We start from the raw sequence: 20,262 nt of genomic DNA, 5'->3' as shown, positions 1-20,262 counted from the left end.
GAAGTGTATGAAGTCAGTGAGTTCTGCATGGTACAAGAGGTAGCACCAATGCAGTCGTCGATGTAGCGGAGGTAGAGTTCGGGGATGGGGCCGGTGTACGCCCGGAACAGGGATTGTTCGACGTACCCGACAAAGAGGCAGGCGTAGCTAGGGCCCATGCGAGTGCCCATAGCTACGCCTCTGGTTTGGAGGCAGTGGGAGGAGTCAAAGGAGAAATTGTTAAGGGTAAGAACCAGCGCTGCTAGGCGGAGGAGGGTGTTAGTAGATGGAGATTGGCTGATTCTACGGTCGAGGAAGAAACGGAGGGCTTCGAGACCATCCTTGTAGGGGATGGAAGTGTAGAGTGACTGGACATCCATGGTAAAGATGAGGGAGTGTGGGCCTGGAAACCGGAAGTTATCGAGGAGATCTTTACATCGGCGAAACCAAACGCAGGCTCGGCGATCGTTTCGCTCAACACCTTCGCACCTGATCTCCCAGTGGCTGAGCACTTCAACTCCCCCTCCCACTTCCAGTCTGACCTTTCTGTCATGGGCCTCCTCCAGTGCCATAGTGAGGCCCACCGGAAATTGGAGGAACAGCACCTCATATTTCGCTTGGGCAGCCTGCAGCCCAGCGGTATGAACATCGACTTCTCCAACTTTAGATAGTTCCTCTGTCCCTCTCTTCCCCTCCCCTTTCCCAGTTCTCCCTCTATCTTCCTGTCTCCACCTATATCCTTCCTTTGCCCCGACCCCCTGACATCAGTCTGAAGAAGGGTATCGGCCCGAAACGTCACCCATTCCTTCTCTCCTGAGATGCTGCCTGACCGTAGTTATTTAACAGCATCTGCCGTTATTTTCTTACACTTACTGCAGGCAATGCTCAGTAGAGACGTGGAAAAGGTATTTCACTCTACATCTTTGTCATAATGAAATAAAACAATGTAGAATGCAAGAAATGTACAGCTGACATTGAGTTAGTGCAGTGTTATGTGTTTGAGTTTGCAATATGAGGCATCTTTGTTAACTGTTTCATTTAAATGAATTGGAACTGCTTCGAGAAAGCAATTCTTAGCATAAAGTTGTATTTCTGTTTCAATCAATGACTCTCTCCCTCTCTCTCTCTCTCTGCAACAATTTTCAGCTATTTGTCAGTTAAATACTCTATATCAGACTGGCCTTTCTAAAAGATCGATACAACTGAAACATTGAAAAATTCACCTAACTCATTTTCTTTATGTTACTGTTCGACTTAGCATTATAAATAATGCCAACCTCTTTTACAACACATTTCTTTCATCGACTGATATTAGTTCTTTATTTGTTTGTTTCCACTGGGCATCAACTGTACCTTTTGTCTGTGTCAGACCTTTGTGAATTTGGGTTATTCTCCAGTGCCTCGAGCCTGCCATTTCTGTGCATAATGAGTGATTGGCAATGAAAATACACGTGCTAATTCAGGTGGATATGCAAAATAACGTGCCACAAAGTTCTCTGGTGTTCAATTTGAAATTTATCCATTAACAAGTATCAACAAAATTGTCAGTGGCCATTGTTACACATCGACTTGTGTGACCTTAGTGCACACAGGCGGCTGCTGGTCCTGCATACAATATTGCACCAGTGACTACTCTTGATAACTTCATTGACTTTAAAGTGATTTGGTTTCTGGGGCAGCACAGTGGTGCAGCAGTAGAGTTGCAGTCTTACAGCGCCAGAGATCCAGGTTTGATCCTGACCGAGGGTGCTGTCTGTACGGAGTTTGTACGTTCCCCCTGTGACTGCATGGGTTTTCCCTGGGTGCTTTGGTTTCCTCCCGCACTCCAAGGACGTGCAGGTTAATTAGCTGCTGTAAATTGTCCCTAGTGTGTTGGATAAAACTACTGTAGGGGTGATCACTGAGACACATTAGGGTGAACTAAGGCACATTCATTGGTTGTAAAAGGTGTCAATTAAATGCTTTTGTTTCGGTCAGAATGAATGTTCATGATGAAGAGTTTATGTAAATATGTTTGAATGATGTACACGATTCTATGATTTTATTTCCCAGAGGTTAGCATGTATGAAAGGCAGCTTGGGCCCAGAAGAGGTAAGAAGACCTGCTCTGACTCTTGTCATGCATTCCTTGGAAAGTGCTAATATTCTTTTGAGATGTGCTGCAGCAGAGACCCTGGCCAGACTGGCACAGGTGGCAGCAGACAGTGCCTTTACTGCCAGACTGTCACAGGTGAGCTTTGAAAAGTGAGTACATTGGAATAAATTAATTTTCCATTTAAGTTTAATTTAGAGATACAGCATGGATACCGGCCATTCGGCCAACCGAGTCCACGCTCCCCATTGATCACCCGTTCACATTAGATATCCCAATACACACGAGGGGCAATTTACAGAGACCAATTAACCTACAAACCCTTGTGTCTTTGGGATGTGGGAGGAAACTGGAGCACTCGGAGAAAACCCATGTAGTCACAGGGAGAACAGGCAAACTACACAGGTGGCACTGGAGGTCAGGATCGAACTCTGGTCTCTGGTGCTGGGAGGCAGCAGCTCTACCGCTGTGCCACTGTGCCACATTGTTGCAGGATATTAGCCTCTGACCAAATATAGATGTGAAAACTTGCAGTCCTGTCAAGGAATAAAGTCTTAGCCTGTCCAACCTCTCCCTATAGATCAGCCCCTCAAATCCTGGCAACGTCCTTGTAAATTTTCTCTGCACTTTTCCAGCCTAACAATATTTTACTCAATGTTTCTTCTATCAATTTTGTGTCTTGCCAGAATCTCAATTACATGTTCCTTTCCGCGTCCCACCATAAGCAGCATCTCCATTTTAAAACCCTGCAATTGTTCAATACAATCTTTTCTTGTTGAACTTTAATCCCCATTGATGCATGCCAGATCAGTTATTTTAACCCATTGGAATTGGGCTTTCTCTAACAAATGTCCTGAGTAATATAATTTAGTTTAGTTTATTGTTGTGCAGTTCAATTGCTGACCTGATAATAACTAGGATTTGATGTATATTTGTATATTTTTTGTATATTTGTTTTAGTTGGCTGTTACCTCATAGGTAACATCAAAAGTCACTTTCTGTGGAGATTTTGTGAAAAGAAGCTTGGCTTGTATTACTTTTTATTTTAATCTCAGGTTGAAATCTGCAAGGGATGTGATTTCACGCACAGGACACTCGATGGCCCTAGGTTCCCTTTACAGATATTTAGGAGGAATTGGTTCATGCCAACATCTCAATGCCTGTGTCAATATCCTTCATACTTTGTCTCAAGATAGCACCTCCCCTGAAGTTCAGGTAGTATATTTTTTTGAATATGAAACGTCATGAGCATTATGTTATTTTAAAATCTTCCTTTTTATTCTAATGTTTGACTGGAGTAGCTTTAATGCTTCAAGTCTTAGTAATTGTATTAGTTTATTATTGTCACGTGTACCAAGATTTGTTTGCATACTATACAGTTAAATCATACAATACACGAGTACAACAGGTAGTAGTAGTGCAAAAAGAAAATTAGTACTGTGGAATAGTGTTACCATGTTATGGTGTTACAGTTAAAAAAAGTTTGATTGTCGCGATTTTTGTTGTGTGCTCACCAGTCAGTAGAAAGACAATACATGATTACAATTGTTGTCAATGTATGAAGTGTACTGCAGTAATCACAGTGATTTTAATCATCATGTAGTTTGGACAAATCAAATTAGCAAGGGTACCCATGAGGATGAGTTGGTAGTGTATCAGGGATAGTTTCTTGGAACAAAACATTGAAAAATGAATGAATGAATGAATAAGTTTATTGGCTAAGTATGTGCATATACAAGGAATGTGCCTTGGTGCTCCGCTCACAAATGACAACACAAACATACAGTTAACAATTAAGAGTAAAGCATAAACACATCAAAACAATAAGGATACAGCATTGTGGTCTAAACATGTGGGTGAAAATAAACCAGAGCAAAAAGGAAACTACAGACTTTGGTTATTGAGTAGAACTACCACTCGTGGGGAAAAAAGCTATTTTTATGTCAACCAATCAATCAATGATTAGGCTATTTTAGATCAGGTATTGTGCGATTGAGACAGGTTTATCAATAATTGCATCATAAACAGTCACCTCAGAAAGAGTGATCCTGACATGGTAGAATTTCACATTTTGTTTGGTGAGAATTTGGGTCTACTGGTGTCCTGAACTTAAATTAAGCCAGCTGCACTGGTATGGGTGCAGGAGTTGGCTAACATGGACTGGGGAATAGATTGAAGGATAAGGCGGCTGATGAGCTGTGACAGACATTTAAGGAGATTTCATTTCATAAATGTCAGCTGGCATAAATGTATTGCAGCTAGAAAGGCTAAAAGATGCATCATTCAGATCTAATCAATGTAGATATTGATTGGGCTGTTATGCAAAAAGGATAATGCAGAAGATGGACAAAAAAAGCTGAAGTAACTCAGCGGGTCATACAGCATCTCTGGACAAAAGGAATAGGTGATGTTTCGGGCCGAGACCCCTCTTCAGATGCTTGGTCAATGCAGATAATGCAGAAGCATGGTCTAATGGCATTAAATTGTACTGAAAATAAATATTCCTTCATGTGTCAGGAAAGGTAAATAATATTGGCTTCCCAGTCTGATGCAAGAAGCTCCATCCATTCATAGCTTGTAAATTCCATGTAAATATAGTTTAGTTTATTACTGTCACGTGTACTGAGTTACAGTGAAATGCTTTTGTTTGCTTGTTATCTTGTCAAAGAAAATGAATACCATTACAAAATCTATACATGAATACAATCATGCCATTCACAGTGCACGGATAAAGGGTACAACATTTAGTGCAAGATAAGACATCAGGTCTTTTTTGAAGCAGTTTTATTAGAAAAACCAATTTTATTTCATTCATCATTTTATTAATGCATTCAGCTATGCCAATAAAAAGTATTATTCAAAGAAACAATGCTGAGAGTTGTAATTTTGTTTTGTCCTCATTTGCAGACCTGGGCATTGCACTCTTTGTCATTGTTAATAGATTCCAGTGGTCAAATGTATAGCACCAATGTGGAATCAAGTCTATCTCTTGTCTCACTGCTGCTTCTGAGTGTACCTCCAGCTCATTCAGAGGTTCATCAAAGTTTGGGCCGCTGTTTGAATGCGCTTATTACCACACTGGGACCAGAATTACAAGGTAATGTGTTTCTAGAAAGTAAAAATCAACCCCAATCAGCTGGTTCAAAAAAAACCTAAAAAATATACTTACTGGTGGTGAAATATTAGGATGATTTGAAATTTTGTGATGATTTGAAATATGAACTTTGTATTTTTATTTAATGTTTTTTGTGTTTATTATTTCCTAAGAAGAAAATATTTTCAATTGGCAGGTTAGGGAATTAGGAAATTACCATTTCTGCAATTTTAAACTGAGGTTATAGTGTTCATACAGCAGACTTCATACATAAGGAGCTAAAGGGAAGTTGACTTGAACAAACAAATATTTTTCATGGTGGATTTAGTTATTAGGGGATTAAAAGGTCCTAAGATGAGTGCGACTTGCCTTGCTATTGTGTCTTTCATCAATGTTGATCTTGAGACCTTCAACATAAAGACCTTTGAAAACAAAATATTAGTTGTCTTTTAGTTTGAATATAACTCTGGTAGACCAAGATTTATCATTGTGTACAACATTGCATCTTGCAGTAAATGCAAAGCTGTTCCAACCAAAGGTTTTGCTTATAAAACAATACAAATATTGCTCTGTTGTTTGCTAATTGTCTTGCACCTAAAAATGCATTATAATGTACATTCACATCATTGCTGTAATATATTGAGGCTTCTGATGCTACATATCAAACACAAATGTTGAAAGAATCTGATACCAAGCCACAAGAAGAATCGTCGCACTTCATCAAAAACTTAGTCAAAAAGGTAGATGTTAAGTGCATCCCAAATGAGGAAATGGGTAGAGAGGGCATGAGGCTGAAAAAAAAGATGTTCTGAAGATAGGCCTAGGCAAATGAAAACACTGAGGCTACTGTTAGAGCAATTAAATTTGGAATGCCAGAGCCCACAATTAGTAGGTTGCAGAGTTGTATAAAAAGGAAGAGATTGCAATGGCAAGGTCAAAACGCAAATTTTCATCAAGTGTTACAATTTTAAATCTCAGGCGTTCTTTGAACAGGAACCATTGTTGGTCGGCAAGCCCTGGCATGCTTGTGAACAAGTTAACTAAATGTTGGTAACTGAATTTAAGAAGAACATAATTTTGTATTTGAGAGAAGATATGAAGTTGAACAGGTGAGGAACCAGAATTAATAAAGACATAGATGAAGATTTCGGCATTGGATGTTCTGGTGCAGGTGAAGAGTTGGAAGATGCCATAGAAGTGGAAAAGTGTGGTCTTAGTCATGGCACAGAATAGTGGTCAGAAATAGCACCAATGTTGCAAGCAATCTAGTTTAATTTTGGACAGTCTCAGAGTGAGGTATGGAATCAATGGTGAGAAAATAAAGTTTCTGATGGGTAACCTGAAATAATCACATTAGTCTGGACTGTAAGTGCTGGAGTAACTCAGGACCCGAAACATCACCTATCCATATTCTCCAGGAATACTGCTTGACCTGCTGAGTTACTCCAGCCCTCTGTCTTTCTTTGTAAAACAGCATTTGTAGTCCCATGTTTCTACACTTTGTCTGGACAGTATTTAACTGGAGAAAGTTGCTGCTTATCTGAACTGATTTTTAGAGAGCAATTTAAGAACTGAAGTGGCACTAGAATCAAAAGAGATGATGTTGCGAGTCAATACTGTAAAATAAATATTTGCATTGTAAACTATTATCATATTTTTGTTCACTACATTAATTACTAAAAAAAACTGGAGGTAGGGAATGGAGAGATAGCCTGTGCTTGTGCTGTACTGTTCTTTTTTAATGTAAACATGCAGTTTGAAATTAAAATGTATGCATATTTAATTCTTAGGCAACAGCAAAGCTGTCCCCTTGTTAAGAACCTGCTGCCTAGTTGGCTGTGCAGTGATGCAGGATAACCCTGACTGCCTTGTACAGACACAAGCCATCTCCTGCCTCCAGCAGTTGCATATGTTTGCCCCACGTTACGTCAACCTTTCCAGCCTTGTCCCCAGTCTGTGTGTAAGTATGCCATGATGATATTGTACTTCTATTTGAATTTGGGTGGCTGCAAGCTGCAGTGTGTGAAAATGTGCTAGCCATAAATCAAAACTCTATTGTACTCTTTCCTGCAATCATTAATATTAAAAGAGCTTGCTACAAAAATAATGCAGAAAATTAACATTTCAGTTTCACATGTGGGGTCCCTGATTAAAGTCTGCAGAATGCAAATAAGCTTTTGATAACTGTTGGTATTTATTCAAAGCATGATGTGTTAGTATTTTGTAAACATTTTTAAGATCTATTTTGTGAATGTTACCATTATGCACAAGGACACACCAACCACAAAGTCCCATCTTCACAATGAGAAATGTTATTCCACAGCACCATGATAGATTCGGAACAGAACTGGGTATCCATGAAACAGACTGGTCCACCAGCAGCTGCAGAAGAATAGTTTTCAATTGCAATCTTCCAACTCATGGCCCAACATTACTCTTGCCTGACCATTACTGTCATGCCACAGAATCAATGTTAGTTCATTTAGCGCCTGGTGGGATCAGCATGGTGCATTAAAAATTGAAGTGCTAGCTGGCCAAGATGCAATTCCTGGCTATGTACATGCCGAATAATAAATTAGCGAGTAATCGAGAGATGTAATGCTTCCATCATCAGTAGATCAGAGTAAAACTCTGAAGTTTTGATGTATGTCGCATGACTCGAGTAATTTGATACCATCCAGGACTAAACATTTGTTTGACATTACTTCTACCTCTAGTGCACTTGTGGCTGGCATTTCTTCCCACAAAATGCATGCCTAGGCCACTGGAATAGCCCCTCATACAGCCATTGATAGACACAGAATACTGGAGAAGCTCAACAGGTCAGGCAGCAATAGGTGACCTATTCCTTTATTCCAGAGATGCTGCCTGACCCATTGATTACTCCAGCATTTTGTTTCTGTCTTCGGTATAAACCAGCATCTGCAATTCCTTCGTGCACATACTTCAGAAACCCATGATCTCTTGTATCAAGAAGGGCTGCAAATATAATTGGAATGCCATCACATGCAGGCTTGCCTCCACCTGCTCAGTATTCTGGCTTGGAAATATGTTGCCAATCCTTCATTGTCACTGGGTTCCAAAAACATAGTGGAAGGCACGCTACTAGCAGTTCAGGAAGAAGGTTCATCACCACCCTAAGATGGGCATTCATTTTATGTCCTGTAAAATGAATTTAAAGGAAATGCTGGTTTGTGTTCAAATGGATTAAGTTGCAAGGATGTATCAGTAAATCTGGACATGAAGAATGCTTCATTCAGATCTAATTAGTTGTTTTTTTCATGATGATAACATGCAGCCTGTGACTAGTGGGGCATAAAATGTTAATTGTTGCTAGAATTATAACGAATGGTATCATTGTTTCCATTTCTTGAACAAATATTACATAACCAGAGTATTATTGTGACGGGTCTGTCGTTTCTTTTGTGCAGGAAATCTTATTGGATAAATCTGTTTGGGTAGGTTGCCTCCCTCATTACACCCACTTGCCATGTCCCTCCACCACCACTCCCACAAGCAAATGTTGGCTTGATATGTTTGAATCCTTTTAATATTGGTTTGTTTTGAGCTCTGCCTTTAATTAATCTAACAATAACTTTGCTAGGCATGCAAACCCGATACAAATACACTGTGTGACATAACCTGCCTACTGATTTTAAACCCTTGGCTCTTGCTACATTTGACTTTTCTAACGTACTTCCTTTTGACCAGTATTATTTACACCCGCAGTCTGTGTAAAGATGACAATAATCACTGCAGATTAATGCTGCAAATGGTTTGGCTTTTAAAAAGTATATATTTGCTCGATTGTGCAAAAAGTTCCACAAAACCCTTTATTTGTGATGACAAAGAATGTACTTTGGTAGCTTTACCCAGGTTTTCCTCAAGATGCTCTCATTGGTTTAGATACTGTCATCTTGCAATGTGTACCGCTGGTTTCCACAGCGGCTACTAGTTAGGCTGAAAGCAATGAAAGGCAACACATGCCTACAATTGACCACTGTTAACATTTGCCTGTTTGTACTTGGTAGTTAACTGTCAGCATTTCTTTCTCATTGTAGGTGAGTACAAAGCCAAACTTGTTTGCATTAACTTGTTTGTCAAAGATTGGTTTTAATTTAGCTGTTTAAGTTTACAAAATTGTATTATTTAACAATCTCAAAATGACTGACCTCATTGAAATGATAAGGTTTTAACTTGTAACATGTAAATTGGACTACTTGCATGGTAATTCCCGTTCCCAATCAGTTGTAACACTTCAATTTTTTGTGGACCTAACTGGGTGTAATTTTTTATAGCCTAGGATGAATGAAAGTACTCTTTTAACAGTGTTAAGTGCGGTACTTGAAATAAAACCTGTAAAAACCTCCCATCACTCATCCCCATATCCCAAAGCATGCATATAAACTCTCAACCTCAAACCTGTTTTACCATTTCTGAGGACTATTCTTTGGCTTGAAATATTATGCAATTTCTCTATTCGTCCACAGTGCCTGACCTGCTAGCTGTTTGCAACATTCCCTCTTTACTTTGGTCCTAATGATCAGATTTGATTTGTTTCAGCATGTCCTACATCATTTGTAATGACTGCAGGAAGGTGAAGTTGGAATCTGTAGATGTGAACAATTAGAACACAATGCATTGAATAATTAGAACATAGCTTTTCAAAGAGGTGGTGTTCTCCACCTTGGCATGGGTGTAGATTTCAGAGTCTTCATCTTTATACTTGTCAGGTGAAAAGTCTGTGGAGACTTCCACCTTTTCTCTTTTGCCAGTCACTGTAATTTAGTTTTTGTGAATCCTTCGTTTTTCAAAATTGTTTTCATGTTGACTGAACTATTTTTTTTTGCTGGTTTAATTTTTGGTCGTCTGTAGATGGTAAGTTCTTCCAATTTAAAATGTAATTAAATCTTATACTACAGTCACAAATATTCAAATTGAGGGGCGTCCTTTCCACTCCCATCCCCATACCTATTTTATGAGGAAGTGAATAGGGTGAGTTAAACATTGTTCACATTGTATATTTGTGACAGGTTAGAAAATATTTTGGGGTGATTTCTGAAAATTGCCGGCTTCCATCCTTCCATGTGGAATAATCCTATTGACTAGAAATAAAGTTAGGAATATTCTGCTAAATGATCTTGAGCTGTAAAACCATAGTGCAATGGTTTTGCACTGGTTGTTGTTGAGGGTAGATTCTCAGTTGTTATTAAGATGCAATTCCATAGATTGAGTTTGAAGAAGGGTCCTGTCCCAAAACATTTTCAATCCATGTTCTCCAGAGATGCTGTCTGGCCTGAAAATACTCAAGCATTTTGTCTTTCCATAGATGTCTGACCTTGTTTTGGTTTTCTTTGCAATTATCCTATACTTCCATATTCTTCAATGCACATACAACAGTATGCCTAGATGTTTATACCCAAAGTACAAGCATATTATAACATCCATATTTTCACCAAATGTGAGATTTTCTAAAACTCTTCCTACTTTCGGAAGGTGAGCCATACAATGGCTTGTTGTCCTGAGTTTACAGCATATGGCAAACCAGCATTGTGACACAATGGGCTGACTGAAATGCATGAGGTGTTACTTAATTTTAAACACACATAACCCCATCCAACTTCTGAGGGCTCTTACTGAAGGTATCCAAAGGACTCCCCCAATAAAATTTGTGCATTAATTTGTGTAAGAATCTCTTCCTACAGCTGAAGAAAATTACTTTTCGATCTGCCTTGTATTTAAAAAGACTTTCAAGTTGAATAATTAAAACTCTAAACAGTGAAAGGATGCTGCAATATATATCTGAATGACCCGGAATATTTAATTTCAAACGTGTGAGCGTTTGCATAATTCAGTGGCATTATGAATGACTTGTAGCCAAAATCATAATAGATAGGACAGGATTTGTGGTAAGTCTGATGTAGGAATTTTTATTTTTTATTTTAGTCTGGTCAAAATTATAAATAGATCTCCATGAAGTGTTCTTAACAAGAGTTCTGATTTTACTTCAGTATGATAGATCAGTTTTTTTATTAGGAGTAGGTGTCCCAATGTTACCTGCATGTGGATAGCATGTTATATGAGTGGCAATGGTCATGACAAGTCTTAAACAAATGTATCCAAATCCAGTGCTGCATTTAATTTCTTGTGTGACAGAGGAGAAATTGCAATTATTCGTACCCATGTCTGACAGCTCAAATGGCAGAGGATTTTTTTCTCTTTTAGGTAAACCTTTGTAGTTCACACCTGTTGTTAAGACGTGCTGTGATTGCGTGCCTACGGCAGCTTGTACAGAAGGAAGCCGCTGAGGTGCTGGAATATGCCATGGTTCTTGCCAAAGAGCCCAATAAAGGAAGTTGTCAGCTTGGTAAGTTATTTAATCTGGTGTCAATCTACATTGTGCTCTCAATGCGCAGTCAGGCACACAAGATTTGTTTTTAATTAATTTTGTAAGGAACTTGCACCAATCAAATCTTTTTTTTTAAGCACCTGGGATAATCAAGAGTTAATTTTAGCACTGGCAGCAATAAAGTTTGTTTTAAACGTAGAACAGTACAACACAAGAACAAGCTCTTCAACCCACAATGTCTGTGCCAAACATAATGCCAAGAACAACTCTTACCTGCCTGCACATAATCCTTATCTCTCCATTCCCTGCATATCCATGTGCCTATTTAAAAGTCTATTAAATACCATTATCGCATCTGCCTTCACCGCCACCCTGGCAGCAAGTTCCAGGCACACACTACCTTTTGTGTTAAAAAAAAGTTGCCCCTCACATTTCCTTTAAAATTTTCCCCTCTCACCCTCTTGTATTTGATATTTCCACCCTGAGTAAAAGGGTGTCTACTGTCTACCCTATTTATGCCTCAGAATTTTATATACTTCTATCATGTCTCCCTGCAACCTTCAGCATTTCAGGTGACACAATCCAAGTCTTTCCAACTGCTCCCTGCAGCTAATCCCCTGAATCCTGGCACCATTCTGATAAACCTCTTTTGCACCCTATCCAAAGCCTGCACATCCTTCCTGTAATGGAGCAACTAGAACAGCCCACAATACTTCAAACACGACCTAACCAAAGCCTTATAAAGCTGAATCATGACTTGCTGACTTTTGTACTCAATGTCCCGAACTATGAAAGCAAGTATACCATATGCCGTCTTCACCACTCCATCTACTTGCGGTGACATTTTCAGGGAGTTATGGACCTCAAGATCCCTCTGTACATCGATGTTTTTTTAATCATCTGTCTTTGTTGGAAAGGAAAGATGATAAATGTTTTGAGTAATTGTTGCAGGATAGAAAATTGGTATCAAGGCTAAGAATTTGTAATGTATATAATTGAGGTCATGTTCTGCTAAATCGATCTTTTCTAATTTGTTTACGATCTAAATTCCTAGCGGTGCTATGGTACTTCAGTCTCAGCATATTCTGGCTTGGCATTACTGGAAGTTGTTATTGAAATGTAACAATTTTATATCAAAATTTGAGTGGAATAAATTGACAGAATTCATGATTTTAGTATTTTTTTAGATTATCAAAGAAATATGAAAAAAATTTGCCTAAGCCAGATAACTCTGGTATGCCTTGTAAATGTAGTGATATTTTAGCAAAGAAGGCATGAAAATAAGCCATCAGGAAGATTCACTAATGTAAAACTAAAATTCAGCTTTATTTTCAGATGTAAATATAAGTGAAATTGGCCTGGAAGGAGCCCTCTTCAGCTTACTGGATAGGGAATCGGACCAACAACTTCGTCAAGATATTCGTGAAACTTTAAGTCATATCCTATCATCCATGGCAGTTGAAAAGCTTAGTTATTGGTTAAAGTTGTGCAAAGATGTTTTATCTGCCTCAGCTGGTGAGTTCAACTTTTAAATATGTGAAATTTCATTGATTCAAATTTCCATTTAACGAAGAACATTGTCCTTTGGGCAGCACAGTAGCGCAGTGGCCATACAGCGCCAGAGACCCAGGTTCGATCCTGACTATAGGTGCTGCTTATACTGAGTTTTTACGTTCTCCCTGTGACTGCGTGGGTTTTCTCTGGGTGCTCCAGGTTCCTCCCACACTCCACAGACGTACAGGTTTGTAAGTTAATTGACTTTGGTTAAAAAAAATTGTAAACTGGCCCTAGCGTATAAGAAAGTGTAAGTGTACGGGGTGATCGCTGGTCGGCACAGACTCTGTGCTGAAGGCCTGCTTCTGTGCTGTTTCTCTAAAGTAAGGTCTAAATACTTGAAAAATTAATTTTATATGCCTTCATTTTTGCTGCACTTGCTTAGATGAGGAGTAATTGGTATTTACCGCAATGCATTGGCTGCCTGGCCTGGTTACCCAACCAATGGCCCACGGTCCTGCAATGCTGCTTGGAATTTGCTTGGATATATATATACTGCCAAAGGATCTAACTTCAAGTCAGGCCTTGTCATGTTGGCCAAGCCTAGTACATCCACATCAGGATGATTTGTTTCCAATAATTCACTAGTGTGTTTTAATTTGTTATATATGCAGTACGGCACGGTGGCGCAGCGGTAGAGTTGCTGCCTTACAGCGAATGCAGCGCTGGAGACTCAGGTTCGATCCTGACTACGGGTGCTGTACTGTACGGAGTTTGTACGTTCTCCCCGTGACCTGCGCGGGTTTTCTCCGAGATCTTCGGTTTCCTCCCACACTCCAAAGACGTACAGGTTTGTAGGTTAATTGGCTGGGCAAATGTAAAAAAAAAAAATTGTTCCTAGTGAGTGTAGGATAGTGTTAGTGTGCGGGGATCGTTGGGCGGCGCGGAACTGGTGGGCCGAAGGGCCTGTTTCTGCGCTGTATCTCTAAATGTTCTTTAAAAAGTCAGAATACATATAGCTATGTATTTGGGCTTGCATCGAGTTTATATTGGTCATTGTCAGATATTTGATTTAATTTTACCCAAGACCATACCTCTCAATGCCATGCCATGCAGATTTGCACCAACCAGTTAGGATTAGAAAAAGCATGAGTACAGTTTGCTTTCTTATCATATCATATCATATCATATATATACAGCCGGAAACAGGCCTTTTCGGCCCTCCAAGTCCGTGCCGCCCAGTGATCCCCGCACATTAACACTATCCTACACCCACTAGGGACAATTTTTACATTTACCCAGCCAATTAACCTACATACCTGTATGTCTTATGGTGAAGGTATCTGATCTACATTTTCAGCTCTGGTGTGTTTTGAATTTGAGAGCTCCATTTGAAAGTTAAGTGTGTGTATAACATCGTTTAAATATTTCAAATGATGATATGTAAATCACTTCAGATTTGACTGTTAACTTTATCTTTTCTCTTATTTGCTGCAACAATTTATTTTTACATCAATTAATGCCAAAGAATCTCTTTAAAACATTTCTAAAATCTGTTCATCTCTCTCCCAGATTTCACCACCACCGCTCCAGTAGACACGACTCAGGAAGAGGAGGATGAAAGGGGAGATGATGAAACTATATTCACTACCAATAAAGATGATCAGTTCCGACCAGCGATTCCACCACGCTGGCCGACCAGGGTGTTTGCAGCAGAATGTGTATGTCGAATTATCACCCAGTGTGAGAAGATTGATGCCGCTCATTTAGACATGGCTGTAACTCAGGAAAGGAAGATAAAGCGCACACTGAGTAAGTGCCTGAGGGAGCTGAAACATTCAGTCTCTGGTGGGTGGAAAGAAGGTGCAGCATGGTCATAAAGCATGAAATAGACCCTTCTGCTCAACTTGCCCATACCAACCAACATGTCTCATCTACACTTGTCTCACCTGCCTGCATTTGGCCCAAATCCCTTTAAACCTATTCTATCCATGTACCTGTCTAAATGTTTCCTAAACGTCGTGACAGTACCTGCTTCAACCACCTCCTCCGGCTGCTTGGTCCATACACCCATCAGCCTTTGTGGAAACAAAAAGGTTATCGCTCGGGTTCCTATAAAATCTCTCCCCCTCACCTTGAGCCTATGTCCTCTGGTTCTCAATTCCCTTCCACTGCGTTTATCCGATCTATTCCTCTCATGATTTTGTGCATCTCTATGAGATCACTCCTCATTCTCCTGTGCTCCAAGGTATAAAGACCTAGCCTTCTCAACCTCCCCCTATAACTCAGGCCCTCAAGTCCTGACAACATCCTCGTAAATCTTCTCTGCACCCATTCCAGCTTCACAAAATCTTTCCTATGATATGGTGCTCAAAACTGAACACTACCCTAAATGTGGCCTCACTAACATCTTATATAACTGCAACATGACCTCCAAACATCTATACGCAAAGCTTATTCTGGGATATGGTGCCTATCGTTATTTTAACATGAAAGTAGATATGGTTCACCTGGATAGGTCTTAAAAAGCACATAGTTTTTAACGTTTATTTTCCAGGTGATTTCTTGGTGGTGCATCTTGCGGATTTAATTCGCATGGCTTTCATGGCTGCCACGGATCACAGTAATGCATTGCGATTGTCTGGGCTTGAAATGTTACTGATCATCATCAGGAAGTTTGCGCATGTCCCTGAGCCAGAGTTTCCTGGTCATGTGATCCTCGAGCAATATCAAGCAAATGTAAGTAAGAAAATTCTTCACTTTAAATTGCACCTATTTTACTTTAGACTTTAGAGACACAGCGCTGAAACAGGCCCTTTGGCTCACCAAGTCCGTACCAACTAGCAATCACCCCATACGCTCGCATTATCCTACACACTAGGATAATTTACAATTTTGCAGAAACCAATTAACGTACAAAACTGCACGTCTTTGAAGTGTGGGTGGAAGCCGGAGCACCTGGAGAAAATCCACTGGGTCACAGGGAGAATGTAGAAACTCCATACAAACAGTGCCCATAGTCATCATTGAACCTTGGCACTGTAAGGCAACAACTGTACTGCTGTGCCACTGTGCCTCCCAAATTGTGCCATCTTTTCATCTAGTTGTCTTGAGAAGATAATCCATTGATTCTTGGTGCAATCACAGCAGTGTAAACATTGGAATTAATTTGCCTGGTCAATGGTTCTTTATTGTCACATGTACATATGTACAATGAAATTCTCTTTTGGCAAACAGTTCAGTAAAGTATCACCACACCTAAGCATTATCCCTGATTAGTAGAAAAGCATAGAAATAGTCAACTGAGACTGCATTGTAATTGGAATTAATTTATTAGCCAAGTATGTAAACATGCAAGGAATTTGATTTGCCAACAGTCATACAAAAAAGCAGCAAGATACATAACCACATAAAAATTAAACATAGACTTAAACAGCCACCACTACAGCGTGTGATAATAGCCAGGGCACACAGCATAAGCAGAGACCCACAGCCATCAGTTCAATATCCGGGCCACACACACGCTCCTTCACCGTGATGTGACCAGAGTATTACCGACCGCTGTCACTCTCTCTGCAGTCCCTGTCCGGTCGAACAGTCAGAAAGCCATCCACACTCGCACTAGACTCCGAGATGTTTTCATGGAGCCTTGTCCCCACAAAACACTGAGATCACTGCACTCATGGCACTCCCTCGGAGTCCTCACCAGTGCAGGCAGCACGTCCATCTTGTTTTTTCAGCAACCTCGCATTCCCCACTGTGATGGAAGGCAAATAACTTGTACCTTCTTTTCTCCTGCGATCGGGGCGGTCAAAGCTCCTGTGGTTGGAGCTCCCGCAGTTGATCCCGAACAAATGGAACTCCGGCTCCACAATGTTAAAGCTGCAATGCAGATGGAGATACGATGAAAAAGTCGCATCTCCGTCGAGGAAATAGATAAAAAAGGTTCCCACCACCCCCACATAGTACAAGAACTAAAAGTACACTAGAAACATACAAGTAAACACAGACCAAAACAGCAAAAAGAAGAAAAAGGCAAGACAGGCTGTTGGTGAGGCTGCCATGTACGGCGCCACCTGGTGCATACAAGAGTTACTAGGTTTTGGCACCGTTTTCAAAGTCCTGTCCGGTCCGCGCTCTTAGTGTTCCAGAGCGGTGCCCGATCCAGGCGAGCCCCAGGCTGCTGCAAGGCCTCCAGCCGTAATCTCCATCCGGATCGTCCAGCGAACCGTCATCCCTCTCCTCGCCCGGCCACCTTCAGCCTTTGTGCCCTCAGGGCGCCTCCCGCAGCTGATCTTGCGGGCGCAGAAGATATGACCCGGGTTCACTATCACCAGCTCTTGCATCTGCCGTTGCCGGCTTCTTGCATTCTCTGGTCCTTGGGTGACAAGCAGGGGCTGGCTTCTCCCTTCTAATGTATTTGAATTGTAATGAATTTTATTGCTTTTCAGTAGAAAGGAAATATGGTCATGCCCTTCTAATTTGGCTTGCAGGTTGGAGCAGCTCTGAGGCCTGCTTTCACCCCTGACACACCGCCTGATGTTACTGCCAAGGCATGCCAAGTAAGTGCTTCACTGGTTTACTGTTAAGACATCTCTCCACCTCTGCTCAAATGACTTGTATGTAATGGTAATGTCATATTGTCTTTCTAAAGTCTTTATATAGTACAGGGGGAAACTTGATCTCAGTGCATCATGTAATCTTATCACTGTGGTGTACTTCATAGATTTTCTGCTGCGATTAAATTTCAACAGGGCATGACTTGTCATTTTGATGTATTATTTGGCCATTGTTGGGAAAGCTGCTTCAATTATTTTGGGATAAAGTAAATAGTCAGGTGGTCAAACCGTCATATATTTAGAATTGGAGGTTCTTGTATCTTCCAGATCTGTGTCTGCTTCGTAATCCTAAGCAGTTTCTGCATTTTGCCTCACTGCCCTTAAGATCTGGCAATATAGAGAGACCCTATTCAATTGCTGATTATAGAGCCTCGCCCATCAAATACCTATGTATGTGGATAGATTCAGCATAGTCCCAAGTTAAATGGAGAAGTAATTGTTGAACCACATTTATCCATTGATCGAAAATTCAAAAATAACATTGAACTGAGTACGGGAACATGCATAAGATCGACACAAAGTGCTGGAGTAACTCAAAGCAGCACTTGGCTGATATAATGTGTAAATGTGGGATGTTTTGAATTAAATTGCTGCCAGAGCGTGCCTCTTTCCTGATACGTATATTTCCAAAGCCACGATTGATTAACAAATTGGCATTCAATGTGTCATCTATTGAATGTGTTTTTTAAAAAGTGAAACAATTTGTTTGAATTGAAGACATTTTCCTCTTAAATTCTCCATTAGGTTTGCAGCGCCTGGATTGGAAGCGGAGTTGTGAGTGACCTAAATGATCTTCGAAGAGTTCATCAGCTGCTAGCAACATCCTTGACCAAAGTACAAGCTGGCAAGGAAGCACTGAATCAGCTCTACAATGAAAGTACCTCCACCATGGAGATTGTAGCTGTTCTTAAAGCGTGGGCAGAGGTATGTGTCATTTAGACAATAGATAGGTGCAATAGGTGCAGGAGGAGGCCATTCGGCCCTTCGAGCCAGCACCGCCATTCAATATGATCATGGCTGATCATTCTCAATCAGTACCCCGTTCCTGCCTTCTCCCCATACCCCCTGACTCCGCTACCCTTAAGAGCTCTATCTAGCTCTCTCTTGAATGCATTCAGAGAATTGACCTCCACTGCCAAGTCAGATCAGTCAAGCATGATTTCCCCTTCGTAAATCCATGCTGACTCGGAACAATCCTGTTACTACTATCCAAATGCTCTGCAATTTTGTCTTTTATAATTGACCCCAGCATTTTCCCCACCACTGATGTTGTGGCGGTTCCCAGGGGTCGGGCCATACCACTACCGACCCCTCGGCACGGAAATGGACCAGTCCAGGGGGGCGGTCCGGTACTACATATATAAGGACAAGGTTTTGGGTGCGAAGCCATTCCGGCAGACTCGACCCGTCTGATAACCGTGTAATAAACCATAACGCCCCCAAAATACCCGGCTCCTTGCCTTTATTTCGGGCCTCTACCGACGCGCCACATTGGTGACCTCGACGGTCCATTCACAGTATGATGGACACAAGATCGAAAGCCGACCGTCCGTCCAGCTCGCAGGCCGACCAGGCCGCAGCTATCGACGCGGTAGGCATCAAGCTCCCGACTTTCTGGACCACCCGGGCTCGCGTTTGGTTTTACCAAGCGGAGGCCCAGTTCCAGCTGCGGGGCATCACATCGGATGACACCCGTTTCTTCCACCTGGTGGGAGCCCTTGACCAGGACACGGCCGAAGAGGTCACGGAGTTCCTCCAGGACCCACCGGCCCACGATAAGTACACAGCCCTGAAGGAGCTGCTGCTCCAAACTTACAGGCTAACCCGAATGGAGCGGGCCGAAAGGCTCCTCCACATGCCAGGCCTCGGTGACCGGCGCCCATCTAGCCTCATGAAGGAGATGGTCGCGTTGCTCGACGGGCACAGACCGTGCCTGATGTTTGAGTATACTTACCTGCACCTGCTGCCAGCCGACATCCACCTACAGCTTACCGACGCCTCCTTCGATGACACCCGGGCCCTCGGCAGGCGTGCGGCGCGCCGTGATGACGTCAGCGCGCTAAACGTCACTCGAGCAGCGCCCGATTTTCTCCGGTCGGGCGGGGGAGCTGTGGAAGGAGTGACAGCTATGCCCCGGAGGCCTGCGAGATTGCCCCCGGTGGCCATTGCGGGTCCTGCACCCACACATGTACCTGCAGTCCCACAGCAGCAGGCTCCAGCCAGCACCAGCAGGAGGAACTGGTGTTATTACCACCAGCGCTGGGGTGCTGCAGCCCAACAATGCCGCCAGCCGTGCACGTTCCCGGGAAACGCCGGGGCCGACTGCCAATAGTCCCCGCGGCGGCCGGCCAGATTCACCGCCTCTTCGCCTGGGATCGGCGCTCCAGGGGCCGCTTCCTCGTGGATACCGGGGCGGAGCTGAGCGTCCTGCCCCCTTCGCTGCTGGACGTTCGTTCTGGGAAGCGAGGGCCCATCCTCACCGCTGCAAATGGGAGCCACATTCGGACTTATGGCATCCGCACAGTCCACATCGTTTTCGGCGCCAGTCATTTCACGTGGCAGTTTACTATCGCCGACGTCTCCCAGCCGTTGCTCGGTGCTGACTTTCTGCGGGCTCATTCTCTCCTGGTGGACGT

General features: G+C 41.9%; 1 protein-coding gene across 1 annotated transcript in view; it reads left to right on the top strand.

The window, feature by feature from the left end:
* Positions 1-20,262, top strand: part of heatr5a (HEAT repeat containing 5a) — an 85,763-nt gene that overhangs the window by 35,700 nt on the left and 29,801 nt on the right. The window contains 10 exon segments of the mRNA XM_078406457.1: positions 2,032-2,222; positions 3,126-3,285; positions 4,978-5,167; positions 6,955-7,124; positions 11,390-11,531; positions 12,849-13,028; positions 14,580-14,819; positions 15,565-15,746; positions 17,501-17,569; positions 18,371-18,550. Of these exon segments, the coding sequence (XP_078262583.1) occupies positions 2,032-2,222; positions 3,126-3,285; positions 4,978-5,167; positions 6,955-7,124; positions 11,390-11,531; positions 12,849-13,028; positions 14,580-14,819; positions 15,565-15,746; positions 17,501-17,569; positions 18,371-18,550 (1,704 nt within the window).

The sequence above is a fragment of the Rhinoraja longicauda genome, chromosome 10 (genome assembly GCF_053455715.1).
Source record: "Rhinoraja longicauda isolate Sanriku21f chromosome 10, sRhiLon1.1, whole genome shotgun sequence".
In the NCBI taxonomy this organism is placed as follows: Eukaryota; Metazoa; Chordata; class Chondrichthyes; order Rajiformes; family Arhynchobatidae; genus Rhinoraja; species Rhinoraja longicauda.
This window is presented reverse-complemented; position numbering and strand designations above follow the sequence as displayed.